Genomic DNA, 27336 nt, shown 5'->3' on the forward strand with positions numbered 1-27336 from the left:
ATTACAGCGTGTTTTATTGTTTGTGCGTGGTTTGGTGGTTTCAAGATAAATATAAATGTCAGAAAAGACATAATATGTTCATTTTTCATGTGATGCCGTGCTTCGTACCTGTCCTATGGTCATAGTAAAATAGTTTATATTGCGCTCAACAAAATGACAAGCTTAGGAAAATTACAGGCTGTAAATTTTAATATTTACAACAAACCATTCTTTTCTCGTAAACAGTATATTTTTAGAGCATCGTCCCAGATCTGCATAAGAGTGGCAGGTCTTCTTTGACCTAAGGGTTAGTTATTGCTTTATAAGGAACTCTGGCTAACTTAACTTAGCACAGTCAATCAGCAATACCACAGAAAAGGTAAGATCTGTATTGTTGTGTTAAATTACCTAAGTATGTTACATAAATTTTAATCCCCGGAGGACTTGTGGGTAGAAGCAAGCGATCCTTTTGTTTAATTTTTTCTTCTAAAATTTAGCTTCCATAGACTAGTATCAATTCAAGTTCATATCGAATAATAATAATAATAATAATAATAATAATAATAATAATAATAGTTTTGTTATTATTGCTACATTTTAATTTACAATTGGAAACTTATTCAAGATCAAAATTTGTTGTAAAATTAGCTGTAAGAAAGCATCAACGTTTTGTTATGGTAAAATAGGAGACAGCTCTTAGAGCACAACTTTAATCTTATATTAACAAGTATAGCATCTTTACATGTTTTATTTATCTGAGACATTTCTCTGTCTCTGTCTCTGTCTGTCTGTCTGTCTGTCTGTCTGTCTGTCTCTCTCTCTCTCTCTCTTTCTCTCTCTCTCTCTCTCTCTCTCTCTCTCTCTCTCTCTCTCTCTCTCTATATATATATATATATATATATATATATATATATATATATATATATATATATATATATATTAGGCTAATCTTTTGGAATTTAAAATTACCAAATGATGCTCGCTGACATGTTTCATTGCTGTTGGACAGGCATGAAAGGCCTGATCACATAAAATTACTGATACATGAGCACATTAGTTGTCAAAAGGGAATCCATACATTCACTTCATGAAATTAACAGTTATAACAATGTACATGTGTATCAGTTATCAATTGTTATCACTTCTTTTCTAACAGCATTGAAAACTTGATTTGGTGATTTTATATTACAAAAAATTAGCTTTTAATCTACGTTTCAGTAAAAAGAAAATTCACAGTGTAGACCCAACGATTATATTCTCTTTTCCAGGTTATTTTATTTTTCCTCACAAATGAAAGTATTTCTCCGTTTGGCTGTTCTCACTATTTGCGTTGTATTTATAACAGCGGAAAGTGGTTTTATGAATAGGCATGTCTTTTTCAATTAAACTTACCTGGCGGATTTATCATTTATCAGAAGAATCAAATTGGTCAGAGTCTAATTTGAAATTTGCTTTATATAGTCAATGTCCGAAACTATATACTCTCCAGTGTACCTATTTGTTGAGTAGACTAGCCCTTAATACATATTCTAACAAACGTCATGCCGCCATGCCATATTCCTCAAACTGACAAGCATCGCACATATATAAATGTGTAACTAAAACTAATACTGTATTTTTGTTGACTGTGTAAATGTCCTCCTTTTTGCGTACTATCATGAGTTTATCTTTTATACAAAATATACATTTATATGATATGACATATTAACATTACTGTAAGCATAATGTAGGCCATTAATAGAGATGTATTATTATTTTTGCAGCATGCCATGTTCATAATTTCAACATTCCCACAGAGCATGACAAGGTGTATCGAGACCTACTTTCATTTTCAATGAAAACACAATGTAAACTTTGCAATAACAATAATAATAAAATAATAATAATAATAATAATAATAATAATAATAATAATAATAATAATAATTATTATAATTTTTGCAGCCATTTCGCCATGTTCTACTCCGGGAAGATGAGGATGCAGTACAGTTTTGCTATCTGTCTAATTGCAATATTTATTAAAGGTAATTAATCCTTTATTTTATTCGTTTTCAAGATTTGTAAATTTATTTATCTTAATGTTATTTTTACCCCTTGTTTTATTTTTTGTGTTTCTCTAAATAGATAAATAGTCACATGAAGTCCGTAGTCATGAAGAAGTTTTAAATTAGATTTTTAAACATAGAATTATCATTATGATGTTAAATATGTGATACATATATTGAAATTTTACAGACTTGCTAAATCTATTGGACTTATAAACAAGTGATATATGTAATTGACCATTTGATTCGCGATCCATGCATAATTATTTTAAATACACGTCGTATACATTAAAATGGGTGATACGTAAATCAGACTTTCATGCAAATTAAAGCTAAGACATGTCTCTGTAATAACGGTGATTGTTATAAAACACGTGACACGGGAGTTACAAATAGACTATATATCATTCTTTGTCTTTCAGGGTTATTTAAACCTCGAATTATTATCCAAAACTGTCTTGTTATAGATTAACATCAGTAATGTAGACGTGGGCCGCGTTCGTTTTGCGAATAATGTTGTTGCAAGATGTGAATCATAGCCAAGACTCCGTGTTTCTACAAACATTAATGTTGTTGCAAGATGTGAATCATAGCCAAGACTCCGTGTTTCTACAAACATTATTTGTTGCAAGATGTGAATCATGGCCAAGACTCCGTGTTTCTACAAACATTAATTAGGATTGACTATATAGAAAACCATGTGTACTATTTAAATTACAACTCCAACTTTTTAACGTAGTAAGGATCTAGGGAACATAAAAATTCTAAACGCTTGTGTTCACTTTCTTGTATGTTATCGATGAATTCAGTCTGAATTTTTTCAATTTTACAAAGGCAGTTAAATTCCATTTTAAAGGTGTCCCTCATGCACTTCAATATGCATCCTTGATTCGTTTCCAGTCAGAAGTTATATATGATTCTATCAATTATCATCATTCATCTGACTGGCAATAATAAAACACAAAAAATAGAATCAGTATTCCTAAATATAATTATGATTTGCGATTAGAAAATATCGCCATAGAATAGCATTTATGAACCTTAACAGCGTCATAATCACTTAACTTGCATCTTCACAGATATATATTTTAAACTTGATTCTGATTTCGGTAAATTTAGTTATTTAGTATGCTTTATTATTTTCACAGGAATTACTACAGATGCACCTGCTAGTTTTGTCAGCCTTAGCAAACGAAGCGCTGGAGATGCACCCGCAAGTTTTGTCAGTCTTAGCAAACGAAGCGCTGGAGAAGCCCCTGCAAGTTTTGTGAGCCTCAGCAAACGAAGTGCTGGAAATGCACCGGCAAGTTTTGTCAGTCTTAGCAAACGAAGTGCTGGAGATCTTCCTGCAAGTTTTGTCAGCCTTAGCAAACGAAGCGCTGTAGAAGCCCCTGCAAGTTTTGTTAGTCTTAGCAAACGAAGCACTGGAGAAGTTCCTGCTAGTTTTGTCAGCCTCAGCAAACGAAGTGCAGGAGATGCACCAGCAAGTTTTGTCAGTCTTAGCAAACGAAGTGCTGGAGATCTTCCTGCAAGTTTTGTCAGCCTTAGCAAACGAAGCGCTGGAGAAGCCCCTGCTAGCTTTGTCAGCCTCAGCAAAAGAAGTGCAGGAGATGCACCGGCAAGTTTTGTCAGTCTTAGCAAAAGAAGTGCTGGGGATGCACCTGCAAGTTTTGTCAGCCTTAGCAAACGAAGCGCTGGAGATGCCCCGGCAAGTTTTGTCAGCCTCAGCAAACGAAGTGCAGGAGATGCACCGGCAAGTTTTGTCAGTCTTAGCAAAAGAAGTGCTGGAGATGTACCGGCAAGTTTTGTCAGTCTTAGCAAAAGAAGTGCTGGAGATGTACCGGCAAGTTTTGTCAGTCTTAGCAAAAGAAGTGCTGGAGATGCACCGGCAAGTTTTGTCAGCCTCAGCAAACGAAGTGCAGGAGATGCACCGGCAAGTTTTGTCAGCCTCAGTAAAAGAAGTGCAGGAGATGCCCCGGCAAGTTTTGTCAGTCTTAGCAAAAGAAGTGCTGGGGATGCACCGGCAAGTTTTGTCAGCCTTAGCAAACGAAGTGCTGGAGAAGCCCCTGCTAGTTTTGTCAGCCTCAGCAAAAGAAGTGCAGGAGATGCCCCGGCAAGTTTTGTCAGCCTTAGCAAACGAAGCGCTGGTGACATTCCCGCAAGTTTCGTGAGTTTAAGCTAATACATTCACGGTTTTGTAAACATTGTGTCTTAATTTTGCTGATTGAAAATTACAAGATTTGCCACATTTCTTTTTAATGAGCATTATAAGATTAAAATTCGAAATGAAATCTACATGAGAAACTAAACTTCCTGTATGCAGTAAGTGTTCCTTGTGATACATGAATAGAACACGTCGAATCTGCGGTTTGATTGATCTGACGATGCTGCTGTGTGTATTTTTTATATTTCAAAGTGTATTACATTTCATTGCGCAATAAAACTATAAGTGCATATGAGCAAATAAACGTTTGGAATGACCGAGTTATAAATCATCAAGTTCGTACTGATTTCAGCCTAAAATTATAAACTTTTGCTTGGCTCAGTATTAGCAGCATTTCGATCAACTTAAATTTAGAAAGTACGGATTTAAAGTAATCATAATTGAATTATAAATTCCTTATCTGGAAATTTTTCATCAGCTCGCATCACCTTGATAATAGATATATGTTCGTGAGCTGCTTTGTATTATTTTGCATGTGCTTTATTAGTATTCAACAAGACACCAACACAACTTCACTTACCATTTAAAAAACAATAGCCTCAAGATTATAAAAATGCAGAAAAATAGACACTTATTTTTTTTTTAATTTTTAATTTCTAACCTGATCACCGTCAGTGGGGTCTCGTTTCAGACCAGACTGGATTTTCTTTATTCACATACTTGGGTGAATCTTCTGTTCAGACAACATTTGTGATGTAGTGTGCATTTTTCGATACGCACTGAATAGTTCCATACAATTTCAGTAACTTTGGGAATTGCATCCCTCTGAACACATGTACACATGAATTGCACATATTTATTTGGTTCAATTTTAGTTTGGCAATATTAATTATAGACATTGCAAATATATATAATTTGTGTACTTTTTATATTCCGTTTTTTATTTTTAAAATCGCTAGGGGCTACAAACTGCCGAAAGTGTGAGAAAATATTCGCGTAAGTTGAAGAATGCTGTTTTATGCTACTTTGTGTAACAATTATGTAATCTTACATAAATATACTTGTATATGATTTGATTACAAATCATACATATTATTTATAACATTTCTGATGACGATTAATAAAATATATTACGAATGACAAAGATTTTAATCTTTATTTTAGAATTTTGTAGTTAAGTGTTATAAAATATCTCACCGCAATATTTACTCAATCATTTTAACTCCAGAGTATAGTATTTGCATTACGATATTAACCCAAGAGTATAGTATTTTTAACAACCATTGTCGCTCCAGGGTATAGCATTTGGATAACAATTTTCAGTCCAGAGTAGAGCATTTACTCAATCACTTAAGCACAGAGAATAGTGTTACAACTCTGTAGTCTTAAACTAAGTAACAGAAAAGAGGAAAAGCAAACATTCTTTGTACAATTAAACAAATAATGTATTTCCCTTGAATAAAATGTGATTTTCTTTTAAAGGGACTTACAATATTGTGAATTAGATTCCAAATAGTCCCTAAAGTTCTAAGTCCTAATGTGTAAAAGTTCCAGTTGAATTTTAGTGGTATTCCAAAAAAATAATCCGATATTGAAGATATTGGTGTGTCTTTAGTCTCGAATATGATAATGTGCTAATAGCATGGAATGTGGTGATGTGTTAACTGTCATTTGATGTATCACAATAATATAATCCAAATAATCCTTGACTGAATTCACTATAATCCAAAGTAATATTTTGGTCCAAGAATTTTATTGATCACTTTGTAATTCCAGTGATTACTAATCTGAATAACTAAATGAATCAAATAAAAATTAAGCACAAGGTTTTATGTTGCTTACAAAATAAATGTCACCGGTCAGGTTGACCATTAACTTGATTTTTGTACTAAGGTTAAGAAAATAACACAGATATAATCATTGAAAAAATCATCAGACAATAGATATTAAATATACATAACACATCCCCTTCTAATCTAAATATTGGACAAATATTCATATAATTAATATGACATAAAGTGATTTATTATGAATGACAGAAAATATACATGAAACTACATTATTATTCTATACATGTGAAAATGCATCTGCAGTTAAATTAGTTTCCCTTGATGTGTTTGATATCAATATTGTATTTCTGAAACATCAAATTCCACCTTAATAATCAGTGATTTATTTTCATCTTGCTATTGAAAATTAGTGGGTTCTGATCGCTGAATACAAAAATCGGAAAAGGAGTAGAACTAATATAAATTTCAAAGTGATGCAAAGCCAGTGTCCAAACCTAACATTTCTTCCTATTGTGGGTTAATGTCTACGGTGCTTATTTGTTTGTTTAGAAACAAAAACACCATATGATCTACACAATTGTTATCTTCTTGAATAAATACCCCACCAACCCCACCAACTCCAACATCACTTGCATCAACAGACATTTTAAATGACTGACTGAAATTTGCAGCTGAAAGAACTGGTGCCCTCTTAAGTATGGTATTGAACTTATCATATGCCTCCTGATATCTCAGACCAAAGGAATTACGTTTTCTTAATAAAATATTGGTCAATGCTTCGGCAATTATCCAACAGTATACAACAATCGCACAGGGAATTCAGAGATGTCCTTGACATTATCTTCTATAAGTTTAACATGACCGCATCCAACAATATATCCAAAAACTAGTTGAAATATACTGTTTTTGAGGTATGTATGGTTTGTTATTAATACGAAAATGTACAGCCTGTAATGTTTACTAGAGTGTCATGTTGTTGACCATACTGGTTTATTATGACCAAATGACAGTTTAGAAGAAAAAGTGAACAAATCTTTCTGGGTCATTTCTTACCTATTTATATTTATCTTGAAAGGATACATACTCCAAAAATATAAAACGCTGCAATTTTTTCTTTTGACAATATGATAATTTAAACAGAGATTACTAAGGAGAATAATGTTATCATCATCATCATCATCATCATCATCATCATCAATAATAATAATAATAATAATAATAATAATAATAATAATAATAATAATTTTTTATCGGACATTTGAGAATGTGAAAAGATTATACATTTTAGTTTGAAGAAGAAGAATATAATGGAATGATTACAATTTATAAGAGAAGGTTCCAAAATAGGGCGCACCTGGAATTACCGTTTATAAAGTAATAAAAGTAATAAACAATTTTATGGGTAACGTTATACATAAATGGTCCATACTAATTAAATGCATATCGGACGGCATGACTATAAATGATTATTTTATATTTTAGGTAAGTATTATTGTATTTCTTGTATTTCTCTATATGTTCAAATATAGTGAAATAATTTTTCAATTCGTAGTTTTTATTGCAAAACGTTTCCAAGTTTCAATATGTGAACAAGCACCATATTTCAACAAGGAAAGGTAGCTAATTGCAACATTCATATACATTATATGTTAAATTCTGAACATAGTAGAACGTATCTGCTCACTGTGATTAACGGTTAATCTATTTTAGTTAATGAAACGAAATATTAACTTCTTAATGTACACTTGATATAAACATAAAGCATTTATTTCATATTTCATCCTCACTACTGAACGTTTACTTGACTAGTATTTTGTCCGTATTAAACCCTCAAACGAATAAATCATTCCATTTTGTTTATTAATAGTGTACCTTGTTCTGTGTTCTAAAGGCGATTAGTCATTTGTTTCATGAAACTTCACCTTTGAGTTTTTTTTCGATTCCCGTTTAAGGAATCTGGTTTGTGAAAAGACTGATCAAAAATCTATATTTATTCCTGCGTGACCATTTGCAAGACGAAAGTCCACGTTATTTCTAATTGGTACAGATTGAATAATATGCAACATATTCAAGACAGACCTATAATAAATGCTCTGATTTCTAGAGCTCAGTATCACGATGATATATTGAAAGCAATGCATTTGTTGGGTCTAACAAACCCTAGTCTGATGTTATTATGGAGAATTATGAACCAGTTATATCAAAAGGTTCTATATCAATTATTGGTGATTCTGTCAATCATTTCTCTCTTAATAGTGTAAGGGGCACATAAGTTTCTCATTGCCCTTTATGGTCAAGTATTTTGCCGTTTTCTCAGAATTCTTCGTCGAATGAAAGTGTTCTTGTTCATGGTTTAGAGTGCGGATGTGTTAATGTTCCTCCACATTGCATACATTTGTCATCATACTTAATCTCAGGACCCGCGATAATCAGAACAGTGATGTCTTTGCCCATTAGCTGACCTGTTTATTGAGCAGGTTTTTGATAAAGTCACATTTGCTCCTGGTATGGATCAATCAAAAGTGATGTTCTGTATAATATTAATTGTCTTAATTTTTTATCAGAAAGAGAAACGACAATCATTCATGGTCGAGCAGAAACAAGACACACAAATTGGTTTGCTTTAGAAGGTTATTTGCAAAAATTGAAGCCACAGAAATACCTGTTTTTTGGTTAAAAATAGGGTCCTTATGAGAACATGGAGAATACCTTAGGTATCAGCAGGTGACGAATGGTCAGTGAGCTATCCAATTGTTGTTCCTGAGTCGTATAGATAAGAAATTCTTACTCAAGCCCCCGAAACTCCCATGACTGATTATTTAGGAGTAAATACGACTTATCACAAAATATTGAATCGTTTTTAATGACTGAAAATTAAAAGCTATTTTTGTACATATTGTAGATCATGTCACACTTGTGAAATGATAGGATAACCCAAACAGAAAATGCCAAAGGTTCAACTGGAACGTATTCCTGCATTTGACGAACCATTTAGCAGTTTCATTGTAGACTGTAGACTGTGTAGGTCCCTTATCCAAGACCAGGGGGAAAAAATGATATGTGTGAAATAAAACACTCATTGTCTGAATATAAGCACCTATTCGAGATGTTCCAACACGAACAAATAAAATCTACTAATAACGTTGAAATTGTAGATACCACACTTGTGAAACGGCATCTAAATGAACCCTCACAAACATAACTGATTACAAGAAATAAGTAGATCAATTTGCTAGGGAATAATTTCATAGAACAAAGTAAAGTGACTGGAGTTCACCGTATATACTTCTGTCGAACTCAGATAATACTTTCTGTATGTGCACCGACTATGCAAAAGTGAACAGTGTACCAAAACAGATTCATTTCTATTACCAAGAATCAATGACTGCATTGACAAAATTGGAAATGCAAAATGTCAGAAAGTTTGACCTTTTGACACGATTCTGGCAAATTCCACTCACAGAAAGGCAAAGGAAATGTCGGCATTCGTAACTCCAGATGGACTTTATCAATATAAAGTGATGCCAATTGGGATGAAAGGTTCGCCTTGTACTTTGAAACGTTTAATTAACATGATTATTTCTAGTCTAGATAAATTAGACTCTCAATCGATGATATCATCATGTAATTTTACACTAGACAGATGACTTGGAAATCGTTCTGAAATTCGTTGATAGCCTCAGTGATGCAAATTTGACAAGTAATGTTGGTAAAAGTGAATTTTGTCATGCTGCTATTATATTAGGTTTAGGACATATTGTGTGACACGGTAAAGGTAAACCTATAGACGCTAAGATCAACGTCATATCTAAATTCCATGTGACTAACCGTAAAAGAGGCTGAAGTAATGTTTTGGTATGGGTTGATATTACCCGAAAATTTGCTCCAGTGTTCGATAATTCTTGAACCTTTGACCAATTTGTAAAGTTAGAAATCCAAGTGTCTTTTGTCTGAAAAATGTCAGGAGGCTTTCGATATGTTCAAGGTTATACTTAAGAGCGCACAGTTTCTTTCAGCTCCAAATTTCAGTTTGGCATTTAAAATGTCTGTTGATGCAAGTGATGTGGTTTGTGGAGAACTAATTCAAGAAGGTAAAAATAGCATAGATCAGAAATCTATATACTTTTCTTGTCGCCTTCTAGGAGTGTCAATGATACAATTGAAGTCAGTTACATTCTTTTCAACTTTATACAAACCATAATACTCAGGAGGAAGAGGATTTCGAGGTATGGGCATGAGAGCCATAACTATCATCAGGTTGAAAAAATCATTTCCTTTATATTTTTGTCATAAGTAAGATTTTCATTTTTGACTGATTAGAGTGAAGATTAGTTTTTTGCTACGTCAGAAACCTTTGAGAGCTTTTATTTAAAATCAGAAACATAGCCAATACAGCATATTTCTGAATCTTTAATTGAAAGAAGTTCTGATCTTTTACTAACTTCAATGGTCTACGGACAGTATGTCTAAAAACTTGTTCAAATATACTGTTGAAATGTACGATTTATTTTTAATATGGAAAATGTACAGACTGTATTGTTTATTAAGCCTGTGATGTTAATGGCCACACTATCTGATTTTGATGAAATGGCAGTTTAGAAGCATGTCATCGCATGAAAACATGAATACATCTGAATCTTTTCCTGAGATATTTATATTTATTTTGAAATCAGACATGCACGAAAAATAGAAAATGCTGCTCTTTTGTGTTATGACAAAATCATTTTTAAATAGAGATTACATAGAAGAACAACGTAATCAATGCTACTACTACTACTACTACTACTAATAGTAATAACAATGTTTGATTCAGCATTAAGAAAGTGAACAGATTTTAAGTTTTATTTTCAAGAAGAATATTATTTAATGCCAAGACCTTATGAGAAAGTTTCAAAATGAAATACACTTAGAATTAAACCATTTACAGAATAAAGAAAATGGAATGAATAACGTTAGGGATTATACTTTATACTTTTTAATTGGTCCATACTAAATATATGCACATCGGACGGACATGAATTATATCTGGATACCTAGGATGAATTAAAAAGGAATTTTCATCTCATTTTCAGTTGGAATTATTGTATTCCTCTGTGTGTACAAATATAGTGAATGACGTTTCAAACAGTTATTTTCATTGCAAAACATTTGTCAATTTCGCTATATGAACAAGCAAGGTAATTCAACAAGGAAATGTAGCTAATTGTAACATTTATATACATTATAATTTTTACGGTGATGAGCATTGTCGAACGTATTTGCTCGCGTGGATGAACGGTTCATTTATTTTGAGTCAATGATACGAAATAGTAACATCGTAATGTAAACTCGACAATGATACGAAATAGTAACATCGTAAGGGAAACTGGACAATGATACGAAATATTAGCATCGTAACGGAAACTCGACAATGATACAAACTAGTAACATCGTAATGTAAACTCGACAATGATACGAAATAGTAACATCGTAATGTAAACTCGATAATGATACGAAATAGTAACATCGTCATGGAAACTCGACAGAAAATGAATGCTCTTATTCCTCACTACTGAGCGTTTACTTGACTTGTATTTTGTATGGATTTACCCTACAAAGAATGAGTCATTCCTGTCTGTATATCTTAAAACAAGTTTCTAGCTGAGGCGATTAATTATTTTGTTCCACGAAAACCTTCACCTTTGCGTTTCTATTTAATTCTTGAATGGAGACATTTGTTGGCTATTTCAGTCATCCATAGCCGAAATACATCTGCTACAAAATGATATTAGAATTGTCTGCACGTGCAAGAACTTATGTAAACAAGTTTCCAAGGCATTACAAATCTAATTACATTACGCATTTACACTTGAAATAAAATATAAGGTTTTTCTGGATCCTCCTTCTGGACACTTAAAAGAATTATGTCTGAAGAATTAATATGGCTACATGGAATTTTTTATTTCAATGTATGTAGTCTACGTGATATTCCTTCTTGAAATAAAATATGATGATAGATTTTTAACTTTTAATCCCATTTCAAAAAGATTGCAAATTTAGTCAATTGAACAAATTCAGTGAGGTAAAAATTAAATAAACGTTAAGATCAAGAGCATTTTCGAATGTCTGCTCGAAGTGATGAACAGTAAATTTGTTGTCCATTAACGAAGTGCAAACACAGCATCCTAAACTAAAGTCTACATATTTTACAGAAACAGGAATCCATTTAACCAATAATTTTATCTGCTCGTGTGTTTCAAAACTACTATGGTGTTATCCGCTTTGCATTTATGTTACTAATACCATTACCATGCTTCCAATCTAAAGCATAAAATATTATATTTGTTCCTTAAAATTATCTTTGAAAAATATATTCAGAACCACCGTATGATTCTGTCCACTAATGCGTATAGGTGTTGTTTCAAGAAAATTCTGAATTCTGGGTTAGTCTTGACACTTCGAATGTAAACATATTTTTCACACATTATGTTGACAACGTAAATTAAAGAAGGGGTCTCAAATACGCGACCCACAGCCCGTGGAGTTATTTCCTGCGTCGAGCGACGACATAATTCATAAACTAATAATGCTTTTTTTTTCTTCACAGTCAGCCAGGTTTGATACAAATTAGTTACGTCGTTTACTTTATGTTTCCAACATTTCTTTTTGCTACATTTTATACGCTTACGCTGTATGAAATAGTTGCAATGATGCTGCCCTTGGGCCAAAACAGTAGTCCTCATTTGGCCCTCCTCGTGATTTGCGTCTTAGCCTCTGATTTAATAGGTGATATTAGTTATTAGTTTGTTTGCATATGTAAACAAGTATTTAAACATGTACAAATATATTTATCGGACGCAGTGACTTTGAACTGAAATTATGTTAGGTATGTTAATTTGTTTTGTTTGTTAGCTTTTTCTCCATTATTATGTGCTATATTTTTAGTTTCATTAAGTATTTGACCTTGCTTAAAATAATGTTATTTTGTGGACAACATATAATAAATATTAATATTCTATTATGGGTGTGGGTTAAATCTTAGGATAATTATCAATAAGAGTAAAATTTATTTTGGTCTGAGTCTAGGACATTAGATATTCCCCAATTAAAATATATCTAGCCTACCTGATATTTGCCACATTTTCTATTATAATTTTAGTAGCAGATTTTCTCTTTTTGAAAACATTCAATGTTCTAGAATGGAAAATTCCATTAAGTGACAGTATTGTCAGAAAATGATATATTTTTGACCCAAGTCAAATAGAGGGGTTTATAATATTGTCTATTATTTATAATACCCATTCTTGCTTAAATCATTCGTATTGTTGTGTTCAGTATTGTTGTGGGTCGAATTGTTTAGTCAGGTTATTATTCACTGGAAATACAAAGTGCTCTTTAATAACATTCTTGGACAGAAACATTGGCTTGGAATTGTAGTGAATTCAGACGAGGGCATCTTGAATTATATTATTGTGATTAACCACGTCACAGGCCACTACAGGCACATCAACATATTTAGTGTTGAATCTTTCTTCGAACCCCTCTGGAACTGAATTAGAACCTTATTTATTAGGGCTGGTGATATAACATGTTGGACTGTTTGGGATTTAATTCGCAAAAATGTAAGTTGTTTTAAATTTTCTCGATGTATTCCTAAGAAATGAATTATATGTTGAATTTTACTAAACTTATTCGTTTTCTCTCTTTTTTTATTACTTTGTTTAAGACCACAGATTGGTAATACATGTTCAGTGCTTTGTGTATAGGTGCAGAACTATGCACAAGTTGATGAACTTGTCCAATCTCTTTATTAACTTGGCAATGAAGCGTTTAGAAACTTTTCCTCGAATGCAGCCGATTGTTAAAGTGGTCATTACTCCACAATTCGTGAAAAGCTTAAACAAAATGTTTCATGTAGAAAATAATAACGAAATCATACAGACAGATCCTCTGTTTACAAGACAACATAACAACACAAAAAAATAAAAGAGAAATGAAACAATGTTTCAATGAAATCAAAAGAATCAGATAGGTACAGATGGACACCTTTTCCCAATATTGACAAGTCCGTAATGTTTCTTGCTTGTCTCTGCATTTCACGTTATTCTCTTCTTTGCAGAAATAATATTACGCTACTAATGACAATCAAACATATATCATACTCGGTTGACTGTTTAGCTAAGTGCGTTGACGTAATGAGACCTATACAATGTTGTGAAGAACAAAATGCATACTCACTTGCCACTTGACAAAACATGGGAATGAAGGCCATCGATGTAAAATGGTATTTAGAGAAAAGTGTCGTATTACTCATACCGATGTGTTTAACCTATGTCTGTTCTAGCCCGATTAAAATAAGCTCGGAAGTCGTCAGTAATACAAAGATCCAGATGCCACGAATTCGTGCCGAAAAAGTAAGTTTCTCATTTTTATTGATTATGCTTACATAGTTGACTGATTAACGAAAATGTCCCTTAGTAAATTTTTATGTAAATTATATAAATCTTGAATGTTTTATTCCTTTGCAACTAATATCGTCTTTTTCTTTTCAAGATTCTCAGAAATATTAACGAGGACTATAACTCCTTACTGTAAATAAACAAATGTATAACTTATTTCAATAACAACTACATGTCGCTACTTACCCTCTGTTACTGCAACGTTTGGAACTCTTAATGTCAATCTGTTGTTGTTCATATCAAATTGGCTATTTTCCATTTTTCTCAACGCATTCTCAGTCGTCCTTCCCGTCTAGTATGAGCTCAATAACAGTTGCCACTGTTATCAGTATCTCCCACGAAGACTTTGCAGTGCCATTGCTATCAGTATCTCCCAGAAGACTTCGCAGTGCCACTGCTATCAGTATCTCCCAGAAGACTTTGCAGTGTAACCAGGATTACAGTCCTAATTCGACAATTTGCAATAGTACAAATCGCCAACTCATTCTTGTCAACAAATAAAGTATCAGTTGCTGTAGAAGCAACAATAAATAACGGCTACTACTACTGTTGCTACTACTACTACTACAGCAACTGCTACCAGTAACATACGTCATTACTGTACAAATAAAACTGCCATTACCAACACAGCTGCCACTCATATACCACGGATGCTGCAATTACTCCTACCCAAATAATACAATAATGTGTCAAGAAGGTTATCAATATTTATCGTATTGTGATTGCCATTGATGTAATTAAGATTGTTAAATAGACGTTTTGATGTGTTTTGTGCGGGTATAAAGCTGACTATTATTTTTTCTATGCAGCCTGACACATACATGTGCATGGCCGTACCTGTATCCGAGCTGGGGTTTTCCAGTTTAGGTAAGTAGGCCTTAAATCAAATCTCACTTCAGAAGATAACGTTTTTCTGTTTTAATGATGGATAATATGAAACAATATTTAATGTTAAATTTAATTTTAAGTTATAAATATACTTATCATCTCTTTATTCTAAAACCTTATGAGATACATTTATTTTTAAATTTAAATCGTAAGCTTCCGATTTGAATTTTATATCATTGGCATCTGAGTCCCATATTACTCTGCTTCCTTCTTAGACATATGATTGAACACGTTTGTTGTCTCATTATGGTTGATTACCTTAGAAGTTATATACAAACTTTGTTTTATGTCTGTTCCATGCTTTAAGTTATGCATTCTTAAACATTTCGATTTTAAAGATCATATTTCGGTACAAATATGTATTTCTTATGCACCTATAAATAGTCTTTTTCAGTGGTCTCGCATAGATATACATTACACGTAATCTGATAACTAAATCAGTCACATTCACTAATTGCTGTGTTGGTTTCTCCGATACATTTTGTTTCATTTGAAATATTATTATTTACGTTCTCGGCGAAATATACCTGAAGTTACATTTAATGGTTGGGTGGATCCAAGATACCCATGCACTGAGTATTGTTTCTTTATTTATTTCGAGAGAGAATCTGTTGGGCAACATATACTTCGATTATTTTATAACGCAATGTGCTCAAATTTAATTTGACCTTTACAGTGGGTTTTAAAATTGAGGTCATCAAAGAAGTAGCTCATCACGTGGCTATGGCTGTTTGTGAAGATTACGAAACAGAACAGAGATTGTGGTAAGGACAATACTATTTTATTGATACCTGAAATGTATATGGACCGTAAAAACTTAGATATTATGACTATATTAATGTGCTATCACTTAATACAATTATATGTTTTACTTAAAAAGAGATGCATTATTACTTATATTAATGCTACTATCTCCCTCGTCTCTCCATACATATACTTATATATGAATAAATAGAGCTGTTGTACGGTTTAACGCCATTTTTCAGCACACGATAGGCTATTCATGGCGGCCAGTATTAATAGTGGAGGAAGAACCCGGGAAAAAACCCGGAAAGAACCACCGACCCACGAGAAGCTACTGGCAAGCTTTCTCACATACCCACATTGGCTGAATCCGAGACTCGAACCCACGCAGACAGAGGTGAGATGGCAATGATCCGTAACGGACAGCGCTTTAGACCACTCGACCACTCGGGGCCCCGAATAAATAGAGATAAATATCTTTATTAATACTTTTGTTATGTATAATGCTCATTTTAAAAAAGGCTAAAATATGTTAGATCTTAACATATAATTATTGATGGAACGTCTGCTAAAGGAAACCTATTTGATTTACCGTCTTAATACGGTATATCCATCAGGTCTAAATTCCCAAACACTGTATGACATTCATTTATTGTTTTTAAAATTATGTTCCCTGTTTACAATTTTTTAAGAATATTTTTATATTATTCTAAATTACAGAATAACTTAGCCAGTGAAAGTATATACTAAATATCATAAAAATAAGTTTACTAATTCTTTAAAAATGAAAGGGCATTTTAAAATTAATTCTTAATATTTTATGATTACTTATTTACAAAATACTTGATTATAAGTATTATGCGCACCATAATTGTTTATTATAAAAAATGCGTTCTGATGACATATTGAACATTCGTCAATAATAATGATATAATATATATTTTTTAAATATGCATTATATTTTTAAGTATGCATTATTCATAAAAAATAATAAAATTGTTCATCTCTATTATTTCATAAAGTTTAGAGATAGTTATCAATAGAGATCTCTGTATCTTTAAGATCCAGTTTTATGTATTTTTATCTTTTGCATCTAGGAATTGCAAGAGTAATCACGGACATATCTGCAAAGGCAGGTCAATAACATTTGGAGGCTGGGATGGTTGGTCGAAGCATCACGCTGGTACTTTCTTCCCTGATGGTACGACATGACTCAGTCGTATTCGTGAAACCTTATAAGCATGAAATTCATGTTTAAATTGAAAGCCCTAAATGTCTGATATTATGCATAGGGTGCAACTACGTCATGGAAATTTAACAGTCCAAACAGGGCTTGAGTTATGAAAAAATTACATTTCTATGCTTATGGCTTTATTCCAATTAAAATATTAATCTCTGAACGTGAACTGTCTTTTACTAGAATATTTCGAGAATACATAGGCTGACAAGTATTGTTAATAACCTTAATCAAATTACTTCTTGAATTAACTGATTTTTTTTAGTTCGGTTAGATTTCGTTATATGCGTATTTGCTCACATTTATATAGTTCAAAGACTGCCATGTAAGGCTTCATGGTTTGAAACTCATTAGTTGCATTTCTACTTTACCTGCTTAGATTTTACTTTCGGTTTCTTATACTTGCTTAAATATCAGTAACATTTCCTACAGTTTTGAAAACATCGTGGTCTTCATAATAACACGGCTATAAAAATTCGATAAAAAATACTTACAGCTAAAACTGAACTGAAAAAACACACCTTTTTCTTTCAGCTGAAAATAAAATGAATATAATGCATCAATTTTTTACAGAGGTAAAATGACTTGAAAATAAGAAATCCATTTCTTCCATCTTAAAATGATCTGAAAATAAAACATGCAATTTTTAATGCTGAAAATGAACGAAAATAGTACATCCATTTCTTACAGCTGAAAGTGAATTGAAAAGGAGACATAAATTTCTTACAGCTTAAATAATTAGACAATAAGAATTCGATTTCGTAAAGCATATAATGACCCGAAAACAAGACCGTCTTTAGAGTAAGTCTCCCATTTTACAGGCACGTATTCCTTACATACTGGCATATGGTTGCATTGTTTTTGCATTCCGACAACAAGAAAACGGGTCTAAAATTGCATGCATTTAAAAGAATTTTAAAATATTTCCGGTTACTTTAAATAATGAAACGCCTAATGTTAAAAGTATACAAAGTGGATTGCGATTTTTTTTGTTTTAAATTTAGCGGGTGAAAAGTTAAAGGAAAAGTAAAACATGTAAAAAACGTAAACACTTTTTGCTTTATGTCCTATACAATTTCCAAATAGTTTGGAAAAAAAAAGAAGAAAAAAAGAAAATCTACTCGAAATTATTTACAAAAAAAAGAAGCACTAAAATATAACTTTCATCTTGAAAATAATTTTATAAAATCTCCCTCCCCAGAAAAAAAATTCAACCACAATAGTAACTCTTATGTACAGGACCTTAGTTTACATATTTGGAGGCTCACTACATGTGAGGCTCGATTGTCCAACGTTTTATTAAAACTGAAGAGGACGAATCTTACGCCTCATTTGCCACTAATCCATCGAGCACAAGTTTCACTATCACCAACATAAATGGTCTTCTCTTTTGCAGATGTTGGGGTTCAGCTAGGAAAGGATTTCAAACTGAATTATGTGATAATACAGACACATTTTCAAGAAGCTATACAAGGTAATTCTTCCTACGATAATGCTTGAAGGCAATCTAGATGATCCACATCATTCTTAACATTTGAATATCAGAAGCGTCCGGTGTCGAAGATCTGATGTAAGAATTGGGATGATTAGTACACAAGTAATGATTTAAGAACCCAATGAATATCACTTTAGCAACACTCAACCATTATAATATTATCAGTTTTGTTTAATTCCAAACCATCTCATCCATTAAAACTGTGTAGGATTATCTCTCTCTCTCTCTTGACGTTTCTTAAAGGTACCATCAAAATAAAATGTTCCACATTACTTGCTAAAACACATTTTTTTTCTTCAGATCCAGATTCTTTGAGAAGTAACCCAACCAACGTAACACTGTTTATGACACAGGAAAGGTAAGACATTGTGCAAACATTATGAAATGAAATAATGAAATATTTTATGCCCATATATATGGATATCAGATTTTCATATTTTATGTCGCAATAGAGATTGCACATACAGAGATTGCATTTATAGAAAGTTAATTTTCGGATCGGAGTAGCACGTGTTAAATGTAGAGAAATCTCAAAATATGTATTTGGTATATTAGAAATTAAACGTAAAGTTGTTAGAATTTCTTTACATTTTTGCTGGTTCGATACTTTACTTGCTTAAGGCCGTTGGTGTGAGAAAAAATTAGGTTTGCTTTCATAACGATAACAATTGACATTCATATTTTTTGTCCTTTTGAAATGTATCGATGACGTGTACGCAGAGAGTCTAACTGGACGTCAACACAATCCTGGCCCTATAGAGCCTAATAAAGCGTATTAAAAGGCGGTAAATTCAGCACAGTGAATGAAGCATTTTGGAATATTAACTTCCGTATAAAAATTAAATATTTTATCCTAATAAAGTATTTAAAAAAATGCTGATACTGTGCAAATATAAAGGAGACCAAAGCAAAGAACACCGCATCCAGCATTAAAAATAACGTCATGTAACGCTAACAATATCAACGTTTTTTCTTGAGGAACTGTTGAGTATTAGGTAAAAAATGTAATATGAATATATTGGGTAGGTGAAACATAATGTGACTTTCACCGCAAAATATAATGTAATTTATAAATAGCTATAGCGGGATCTTTTCGTGACATAATATAGAAAAGAAGCTGAAACTACGGATACGTGGGTAATATTAGTCATAATCTAGTATCCATCGTCAAATGTAACGTAACCGAGAAAAAAGCAGGCACCTTCATTTTGATACAATTGAAAACAAGCTGAAACACTGAATTTGTAGGTAACATAATTATCAATCTATAAACTGTTTTCAGATATGAGGTAATCAAGAGATATAGCAGGCAGTTTGCTAGGGATACGTCTGAAACGAAACTGAAACTATATATATCAGGTAGATAGCTTACAGTAGGTTTTCCCCTGTCAAAATATTCTTTAGTCTGGCAAAGGGGGCATACATGACTTTAATCTTACTTCGAATGCAATCAAACGTAGAAAATCGTCTTTTTTTCGCAATGATGTGACGTACGCATGAACGTTACGTACTGTAAATGAAATATATAGATAGTCAACGTAATTATACACTAGCATACGGTTTCCAGTTATAAATTAGAATTGATAGCATAACTGAGGAGTAGAATATATCTCTGCACTGATAATACAAATTGAAAATTTATTTTCAGAAGACAAAACACTTTTTACATACCAAAATTATAGCAGGACATACAGTTCACTAAATTTATAACAACATTGTTTACTTCAGAAGTTTCATCGAGAACCATGTACATATTAAACAGCTGAATGACAAACTGGTTCTAGACAGTTCCAACATTACTTAGACATCTTATCAGTTTGTAACTAGCCTATGATTTGAAAATTGACGGATTCCTTATGAGCTGGTAGGTAAAATGTATTGGTTGCTTCATTGATACCTTAAAAAACATAAACATATACACAAGATCTATAGCATTACAACCAAATAGCAGCTACTGCTCGGGGTGGAAAGGTTATGCAATCTTAGTGTAATTATCCATATAGTCCTTGAAGGCCGATATTAATCTGAACATTGATATGCAATAAAACACGGTTTTTATTGTCAGGAAGCGACCTTGATAAATGTTCATATACACACCTTATAATGAACATTGCTAAAACTAAACTGCTTCCGATGCGTATGAAGTCCAGAATAGAATAAAACAGGGGAGAATAATTATATTCACTACATCATTCAGAAATACTTTAATCATTTGTTTTCTTATAGTATCACAATGGAACTGAATAGTTACCATGGCAGCAATGTGCAGAAAAAAGACTAACCTATACTTCGCATGAAACTCTTCTTGCTCGACGACATATTTGGTAATTCATTCACTCTACAAAGTTCAATGTTTCAGTCGAAAGTATTCGTACCAGCAGGTCCTTTTCTACTCGTCTGGATATATCCCGGCATTTACAGAAGGTACGGAAAGGATATATATATATATATAACTGAAATATTAAAATGGAAAGCGATTTCATAATATTTAATATATTAATACTGGTGATCGCAAATACTCTGTTATTCATACCAGGATTATACACCAATTCGACGACCTCGAAAACGATGTGTTTGTCAATCACTTCATTGATAATCTATTATGTGACTGTTTGAATCGAAACAGAAATGCATATTATCATATTTTGATTTCTACACTATACACATTTCAGTAGCAAATCCAATACTTAGTTTCAATGAAACGTTCGTTCTCATCTCAACAAACATTCTTCTGTTTGGCTCACCTGAACTCAAATCGGTATCTCACATCTGATTAATTTATTGCACTATATTTGTATTCGAAAGGGTTCATCTAGTGGTGTGATAACATGGAGCCCGACCTCTGTTGCATAATCTAGCAAAATTTGAACTAAATAAGCAGAAGATTAAATAACAATTTCATTTGAATATTTCAGATTTTAAAGCAGAAATTACTTGCAAATGGGGAGGTGTTCCGGTCAATGTATATGAGTATTCCGCCCATACTCACGACTCCGGTACGTTGAATATTTAATAGAGTTAGACTGAGAATTGATTGGTTTAAACCTTGTATATAAAATATCATTAGAAACTACCAACATCACATAACGATGCATTACGATCGTGATCATTCACCACATTACATCGTCTCTTACACTTTGATGTTGATGTATCTAAGTATGTTAATGGTTACATTATATGCTTTTGATGAACGTACTGCTACGTTCTAAGGGGAAGGCGTATTAGAATGTATACTTCGTTTTGTCATGCCTTTATTTATTTACAATGTGCTTTTTAAACATTAGTTCATTGTATATAAAGTACGGAGAGTTATTGATATTATCCTTAAAGGCTGCATAAGCAACATATACTATATTAATAACATTGATGAATGAATATACAAATACGGCACAATCTCAAAAACAGCGTCCGTTAATAAGCAAATAAGTGTTTGTATTAAATTCATTTTCCTGTGCAGGGTAGTGAGCATTCTGTTTTGACATAAGTACATGTAATATGGGATTGCCGCTTGAATTATTCAGGCCAACTCTTAGAGGGGTATATCGTGAGAAATAACACAGCTCTTCTGGTTACGAAGGAAATACCCAAAGGAAAAAGTCATGTAAGTAGTTTACATATTTTCCAAATTGTGACAAACTTAGGAATAATTTGTTTGGGCCAGTTCTCACTCTCTATTCAAACTTTGCAAGCTCGTAACATAGTGATTTAAATCTTTGGGAAACGTTTATTGATATCATTTATATGGCATTATGTTGATATTATTTGACATAAGTTGCTAGTGTAGAATATTTATATTTTGTGACACTATTCCATTTATTTGGATATTTGTTATTTTATTTCTTGATGGTTTTCAAAATTTCTAATCTTCCACCAAGTAATGTTATGAAACTATTTCGACATTAATCGAATATTAGTCGTTTTGAATAGAAGATAAAATTATAGTTATGTCACATCAATCTTTAATGCATAATACTGTGAATTGTAACTAAGACTGAAAAGTATCCCAGCAAATCTATGCGTAAACTGAAATCTACACGTTATGGTTATGAAAAGGCAGACCATAGCATAAAAATAATTTTTTTGTTTATTGCTATTCATTGTATTACAGGACACAACGAAGGTTAAGGGAGGAACTATTGAGATAAGACCTGGAGACATCCTGGTGAGTTTTCGGTATCATGACTGGGAGTTTATTTCGTAGGAATTATTAAACTCAAAGTAATTAATAACTAAGAGCAGTTACAAAGTACCATCATAACTATGATTTACGGGTACAGTTACAAATTACCAGCATACCTATAATCTGTGGATACCATTATAACATGTATCTAATAATTATGCTCTATGTTTGCAGTTACGTCGTTCCAGAATAACTATTAGTTATGGGTAGAGTTACAAAGTACCAGCGTAACTATGATTTATGGGCATGTACAAAGTTCCTGCATAACTGTGATCTAAGGGTACAGTTATAAAGTACCAAACATAACGATGATATCTATAGGCAATTATAAAGTTCCAGCATAACTATCATCTAAGGGTACAGTTATAAAGTAATAAAGCATAACTATGATCTATAGATACAACTACAAAGGTACCTACTAAGATACTAAGATCTATAATTATAGGTACTTAGTACCTGCATAATTGATGATACATTTTGATGGATTATTTTCGCGATCCCATTCTAAGACAGTTAAGTTGCTAACATTTCTATACCAATACAAACACCTACTATACGAAGTGTTGCAAGCACTTGCCCTTTTGCATTATTTCGAATGACTGCGTGAAGAGGATATATAATAGCCTTTAATAAGCCTCGTTAACATGTAACTGCTTGAAGAGGAGCTACAGCTTTACTAATTATAAAGTACTTGCTGCAAATGGAATCCCATTTTAGATGACACGTGTTATTGCCATTATGCTGATATAATTACGGCTATAGTATATGTAGCATATGTCCATGCAGACGTGAAGAATATGAAAAGGTGTCTAAAAGAGATAATTAAAATTGAATGATCATGTAATAAACTGATTAAAGGGAAAATTAAACATAAATTTACTTTATTTAATCATGTGGCGAATGAATAGGAACAACATGGAGTGAACCAAATTAATCATGTATAGGCATTAGAAGGGCTAAAATCGTATTTTTCTTTTATCTGAGACATCTAGCGCAGTGGCTAGCAAAATGCTGCAAATCTACATCACCATCCCCTTCAACAAATAGTTTACAATATAAATTGCTTTCTAAGATAAGTCTGATAGAATTCCCCAGCACCTGTTAAAGGTATTGCCTACCACTGAACTAGTATCTATATGTTTCGCAGGCATTTAGATGACTGTTCATAAATGTCTCAGATAACGTTTTTTTTGTATTATTATTATTATTATTATTATTATTAGTATTATTAGTATTATTATTATTATTAATTACTTTCTTTTTTATTTAATCAGGCGGTAAGATGCACATATCAAAACACAGGGCCTAACAAAATCAACTTCGGGTAAGATGACCGATAAAGATTTTGTAGAATACCTCTCTCTCTCATGTGTGATCTTTTTGTGGAAGCATTGATTGTTCACATACTGAAGGAAACCAGCGTACGCAATGTCTTGAATAAGCATTACTAATACTTACAAATGTCTAAAATATGTAACCGTTAATAATTATGAGATTTCTATCGGCATATATATATATATATATATATATATATATATATATATATATATATATATATATATATATATATATATATATATATATATATATATATTAGTATGACCTAAATAATAGAAACTCCATATATTAAATTGTGCAGATATGGTGATTGGCCAAATAATTGATATTGGTATCGTGCAGAAACCAATTGTCTCTACATTTGTATCTTGGCAAGATTCTTTGTTTTATTCCATCTTGTATTGGTTAAGCCGTCTGACTGGAAAGTGTTGTTATCAATATATCTAACCGAAACGAAGCAATCGTTTGATACTTGTAATTCATCACAACATTAACTGAGAACAGTTAACCAATTTTTGTAGACTGGGAGGATCTGATGAAATGTGTAACCTAGCGTTAACATTCGAATATGACGCAAAGGAAATTACAGCGTTTCCGGAGTCCGTCAAATGTAGCGCTGACGCCCAGGATAAAGTGTGGTGTCCAAAGAATGCAGGTGATCAAGTTGGTGTGCTATGTGACTTACAACAAGCGGCATACAATAATATGGCACCGGAAGATATCCATGGAATCATAATGTAGGTTATGTTGATTCATGCACAGATCTTCTTCAAATGTTGGATTTGTGCAGATGTAACAAATTGTGGATTTACTTTTGTAATCAACACCACTTGGTAACATCAAAGCGCAATAGTCATAGATGAAGTCATAGAAATGTACAAATACGAATGCAAGATACGCCGAGTAACCCTTCATGAACGTTATCATCATCGCATGTTGCGGGAAACAATCAGCATTGATTATGGTACTAATGAATTTGAAAATTAATCTTACTTTTGCATTTTCTCATTTATTATATACAATGAGTATATTTATTAAACTGTCCCTGTGCGTTCTTCTAATTAGAATAAGTTAAATGAATTCAGAGGTCCTTTAATGGCTATCAAAGCCACGCATGACTTGTCGGGGACTACTTGAAGCATGGGAGTGGTTTAATTACGCATATTGTCAGAATCGATGATAAAGCATTCTTGTTTGACATCATAATTCTCAATGATTGATATTTCGTCTATGATAATTTCATGATAATTTCATATATCTTTTAATCTTATGGTTGGCACAATTAAATCATTATGGTAGCGATCTACACAACTATTTTATTTTCTCGACCACAAAAGAGCGTTGAAGATTAGTATGTGTCATGTTTTGTGTAATAAAGAGATGTATGCATGCTTCTATAGCAATAACGCTTCAAAATTCACTCGTGTCCAGGATCAAAGATTTGAGTTTCCGTCGTCTTTTTCCCTTGCAAATTATTTGATACAATTGCTACTCAGACATGCATTCTGTTCATGCACTGGATGGTAATTAATTTGAATCGTCGTCAGTCTAAGTTAATAGAGCTAACTGATGTCAGTTTGAGATCGTTGCTTTGCTTTCCGGAATAGTCATTGTTAAAATATTGATCTCATTATGCGCATTCCAGTCATTATTACACATAATAATCAGTGTAACAATTTTATTTCAGAATATACATGTAATATATGTACTGTATACAGCATGCGTAATTTGTTCTTATTCCATCGAAATTTCTTTTTTCCTTATTGCGCATGTACTTAAATTAAAGATATTTAAAGGTCCAGTATGTCTAGCTATCAGTTTACAATTATTTACTTATTCTTTAGATTCGCTAGCTTTCACGAAACATTTGCATATTTTAAATATAAACATATTCTAAATCAATACATAACATTCTTTCAGCAGTCTGACAGAAATGTTAAAAAAGAAAAACAATTGAACAAATACTAATTAGAAAGCACCTTTGCATTCTATGCCACAATATGACATAATTAATGCATAACAATCTATATACCGCAATAATATAGATTTAGGTCGGAATAGTAATATTACTGTATCATTTAGTTTTACTGCGCATTCATTTATTTTTGTGGGCGTAAAGTTTCGCGATTTAAAAAAATACTTTTTCTTTGGTACCGAAATTTGTGATCAGGGAAATATTATACTGTTTCTACAAAAGAATAATCTTTTTGTCCTTCCTTCAAATTCTGATGTGTAGCAACCATGATATCCACGAAAAATGTTACCTCACGAAAAATAGCGAATTCACAGTATCAAGAAGACGTCTATCACACACCAATTCAGTTTTGCATGGTGTTGGATACAGATGTTCAGTCTACGACATCTTTTACACACCAATTCAGTCTTACTTGGCGTTCGATACATTTTGATGAGACTTTTTAAGACTTTTTTGTTGTTGATGGGCCACATGTTTTCTTACGTTTGAAATTATTATGACTGTTCAATAAGACAATAAAGAGAAGAAAATAGGACAATATTATTTAGAATTGTCTTGATAAACAATATCCAAATGATTATTAAAAATTTAGTCCACATGATATAGACTGAATTTAAATTACCACGTTTAAGTTCAATGCATGGATAGTTTTACGGTAATGAAAACTTTAAAAGAGAAAGTTCGAAACTACTGTAAATTATTAAGCTTTCTGTATATCTGTATACCATTATCCCTTCCGTCATCTATTCGGGGGTACGTATTACGGCGGTCGGCAGTAACCTTGGTTAGTCGGCCTAATCATTAATTACATTTTAGGCCTGTATGATAGCGAGGGTTGATGAAGGGGGCGGCGCTGGTTGTGAATGGTTTTATGGTGACGTATTCCGCCAACGACAATAATTAAAGGTTTGAAATATGTGTAAAGTACAGCTATTAACATCTTACTTTTCCTAGCTGATCATAAATGTTCTGGTCAGTCTACTGATGTAAGTTATGCTTGAAAGTCAAAGTAGTTAAACATTTCTCTTCTGTAAACTTTTAATGAAATATTAGTGACAATTAAG

At 32.4% G+C, this 27336-nt stretch overlaps 2 protein-coding genes across 2 annotated transcripts; both read left to right on the forward strand.

Annotated features, from left to right (window-relative positions):
* Positions 1 to 217: 217 nt before the first annotated feature.
* LOC149786385 (uncharacterized) lies at positions 218 to 5331 on the forward strand. Its single transcript, XM_089976808.1, has 3 exons — positions 218 to 358; positions 1923 to 2002; positions 3172 to 5331. The coding sequence occupies exons 2-3, from the start codon at positions 1933 to 1935 to the stop codon at positions 4203 to 4205; spliced, it is 1104 nt and encodes a 367-aa protein (XP_089832934.1). The 5' UTR covers positions 218 to 358; positions 1923 to 1932; the 3' UTR covers positions 4206 to 5331.
* An 8842-nt stretch (positions 5332 to 14173) lies between these two features.
* LOC149786386 (putative peptidylglycine alpha-hydroxylating monooxygenase 1) lies at positions 14174 to 26015 on the forward strand. Its single transcript, XM_089976805.1, has 12 exons — positions 14174 to 14370; positions 15225 to 15282; positions 15980 to 16067; positions 17145 to 17248; positions 18681 to 18758; positions 19080 to 19137; positions 21139 to 21203; positions 21695 to 21775; positions 22301 to 22380; positions 22888 to 22941; positions 24234 to 24283; positions 24819 to 26015. The coding sequence occupies exons 1-12, from the start codon at positions 14212 to 14214 to the stop codon at positions 25036 to 25038; spliced, it is 1095 nt and encodes a 364-aa protein (XP_089832931.1). The 5' UTR covers positions 14174 to 14211; the 3' UTR covers positions 25039 to 26015.
* Positions 26016 to 27336: the final 1321 nt, after the last annotated feature.

Source organism: Sinohyriopsis cumingii, chromosome 12, assembly GCF_028554795.1.
Source record: "Sinohyriopsis cumingii isolate HCF-2022 chromosome 12, ASM2855479v2, whole genome shotgun sequence".
Taxonomy (NCBI): domain Eukaryota; kingdom Metazoa; phylum Mollusca; class Bivalvia; order Unionida; family Unionidae; genus Sinohyriopsis; species Sinohyriopsis cumingii.

What these genes read in the sequence shown, in the direction of transcription:
- LOC149786385 (XM_089976808.1), top strand. Translation starts at nt 1,933, where the DNA reads ATGTTCTACTCCGGGAAGATGAGGATGCAGTACAGTTTTGCTATCTGT. An exon ending in AATTGCAATATTTATTAAAG is followed by an intron (nt 2,003 to 3,171) that starts GTAATTAATCCT and finishes TTATTTTCACAG; the next exon opens with GAATTACTACAGATGCACCT.
- LOC149786386 (XM_089976805.1), top strand. Translation starts at nt 14,212, where the DNA reads ATGGGAATGAAGGCCATCGATGTAAAATGGTATTTAGAGAAAAGTGTC. An exon ending in CACGAATTCGTGCCGAAAAA is followed by an intron (nt 14,371 to 15,224) that starts GTAAGTTTCTCA and finishes TTTTCTATGCAG; the next exon opens with CCTGACACATACATGTGCAT. An exon ending in TTTTCAAGAAGCTATACAAG is followed by an intron (nt 18,759 to 19,079) that starts GTAATTCTTCCT and finishes TTTTTTCTTCAG; the next exon opens with ATCCAGATTCTTTGAGAAGT.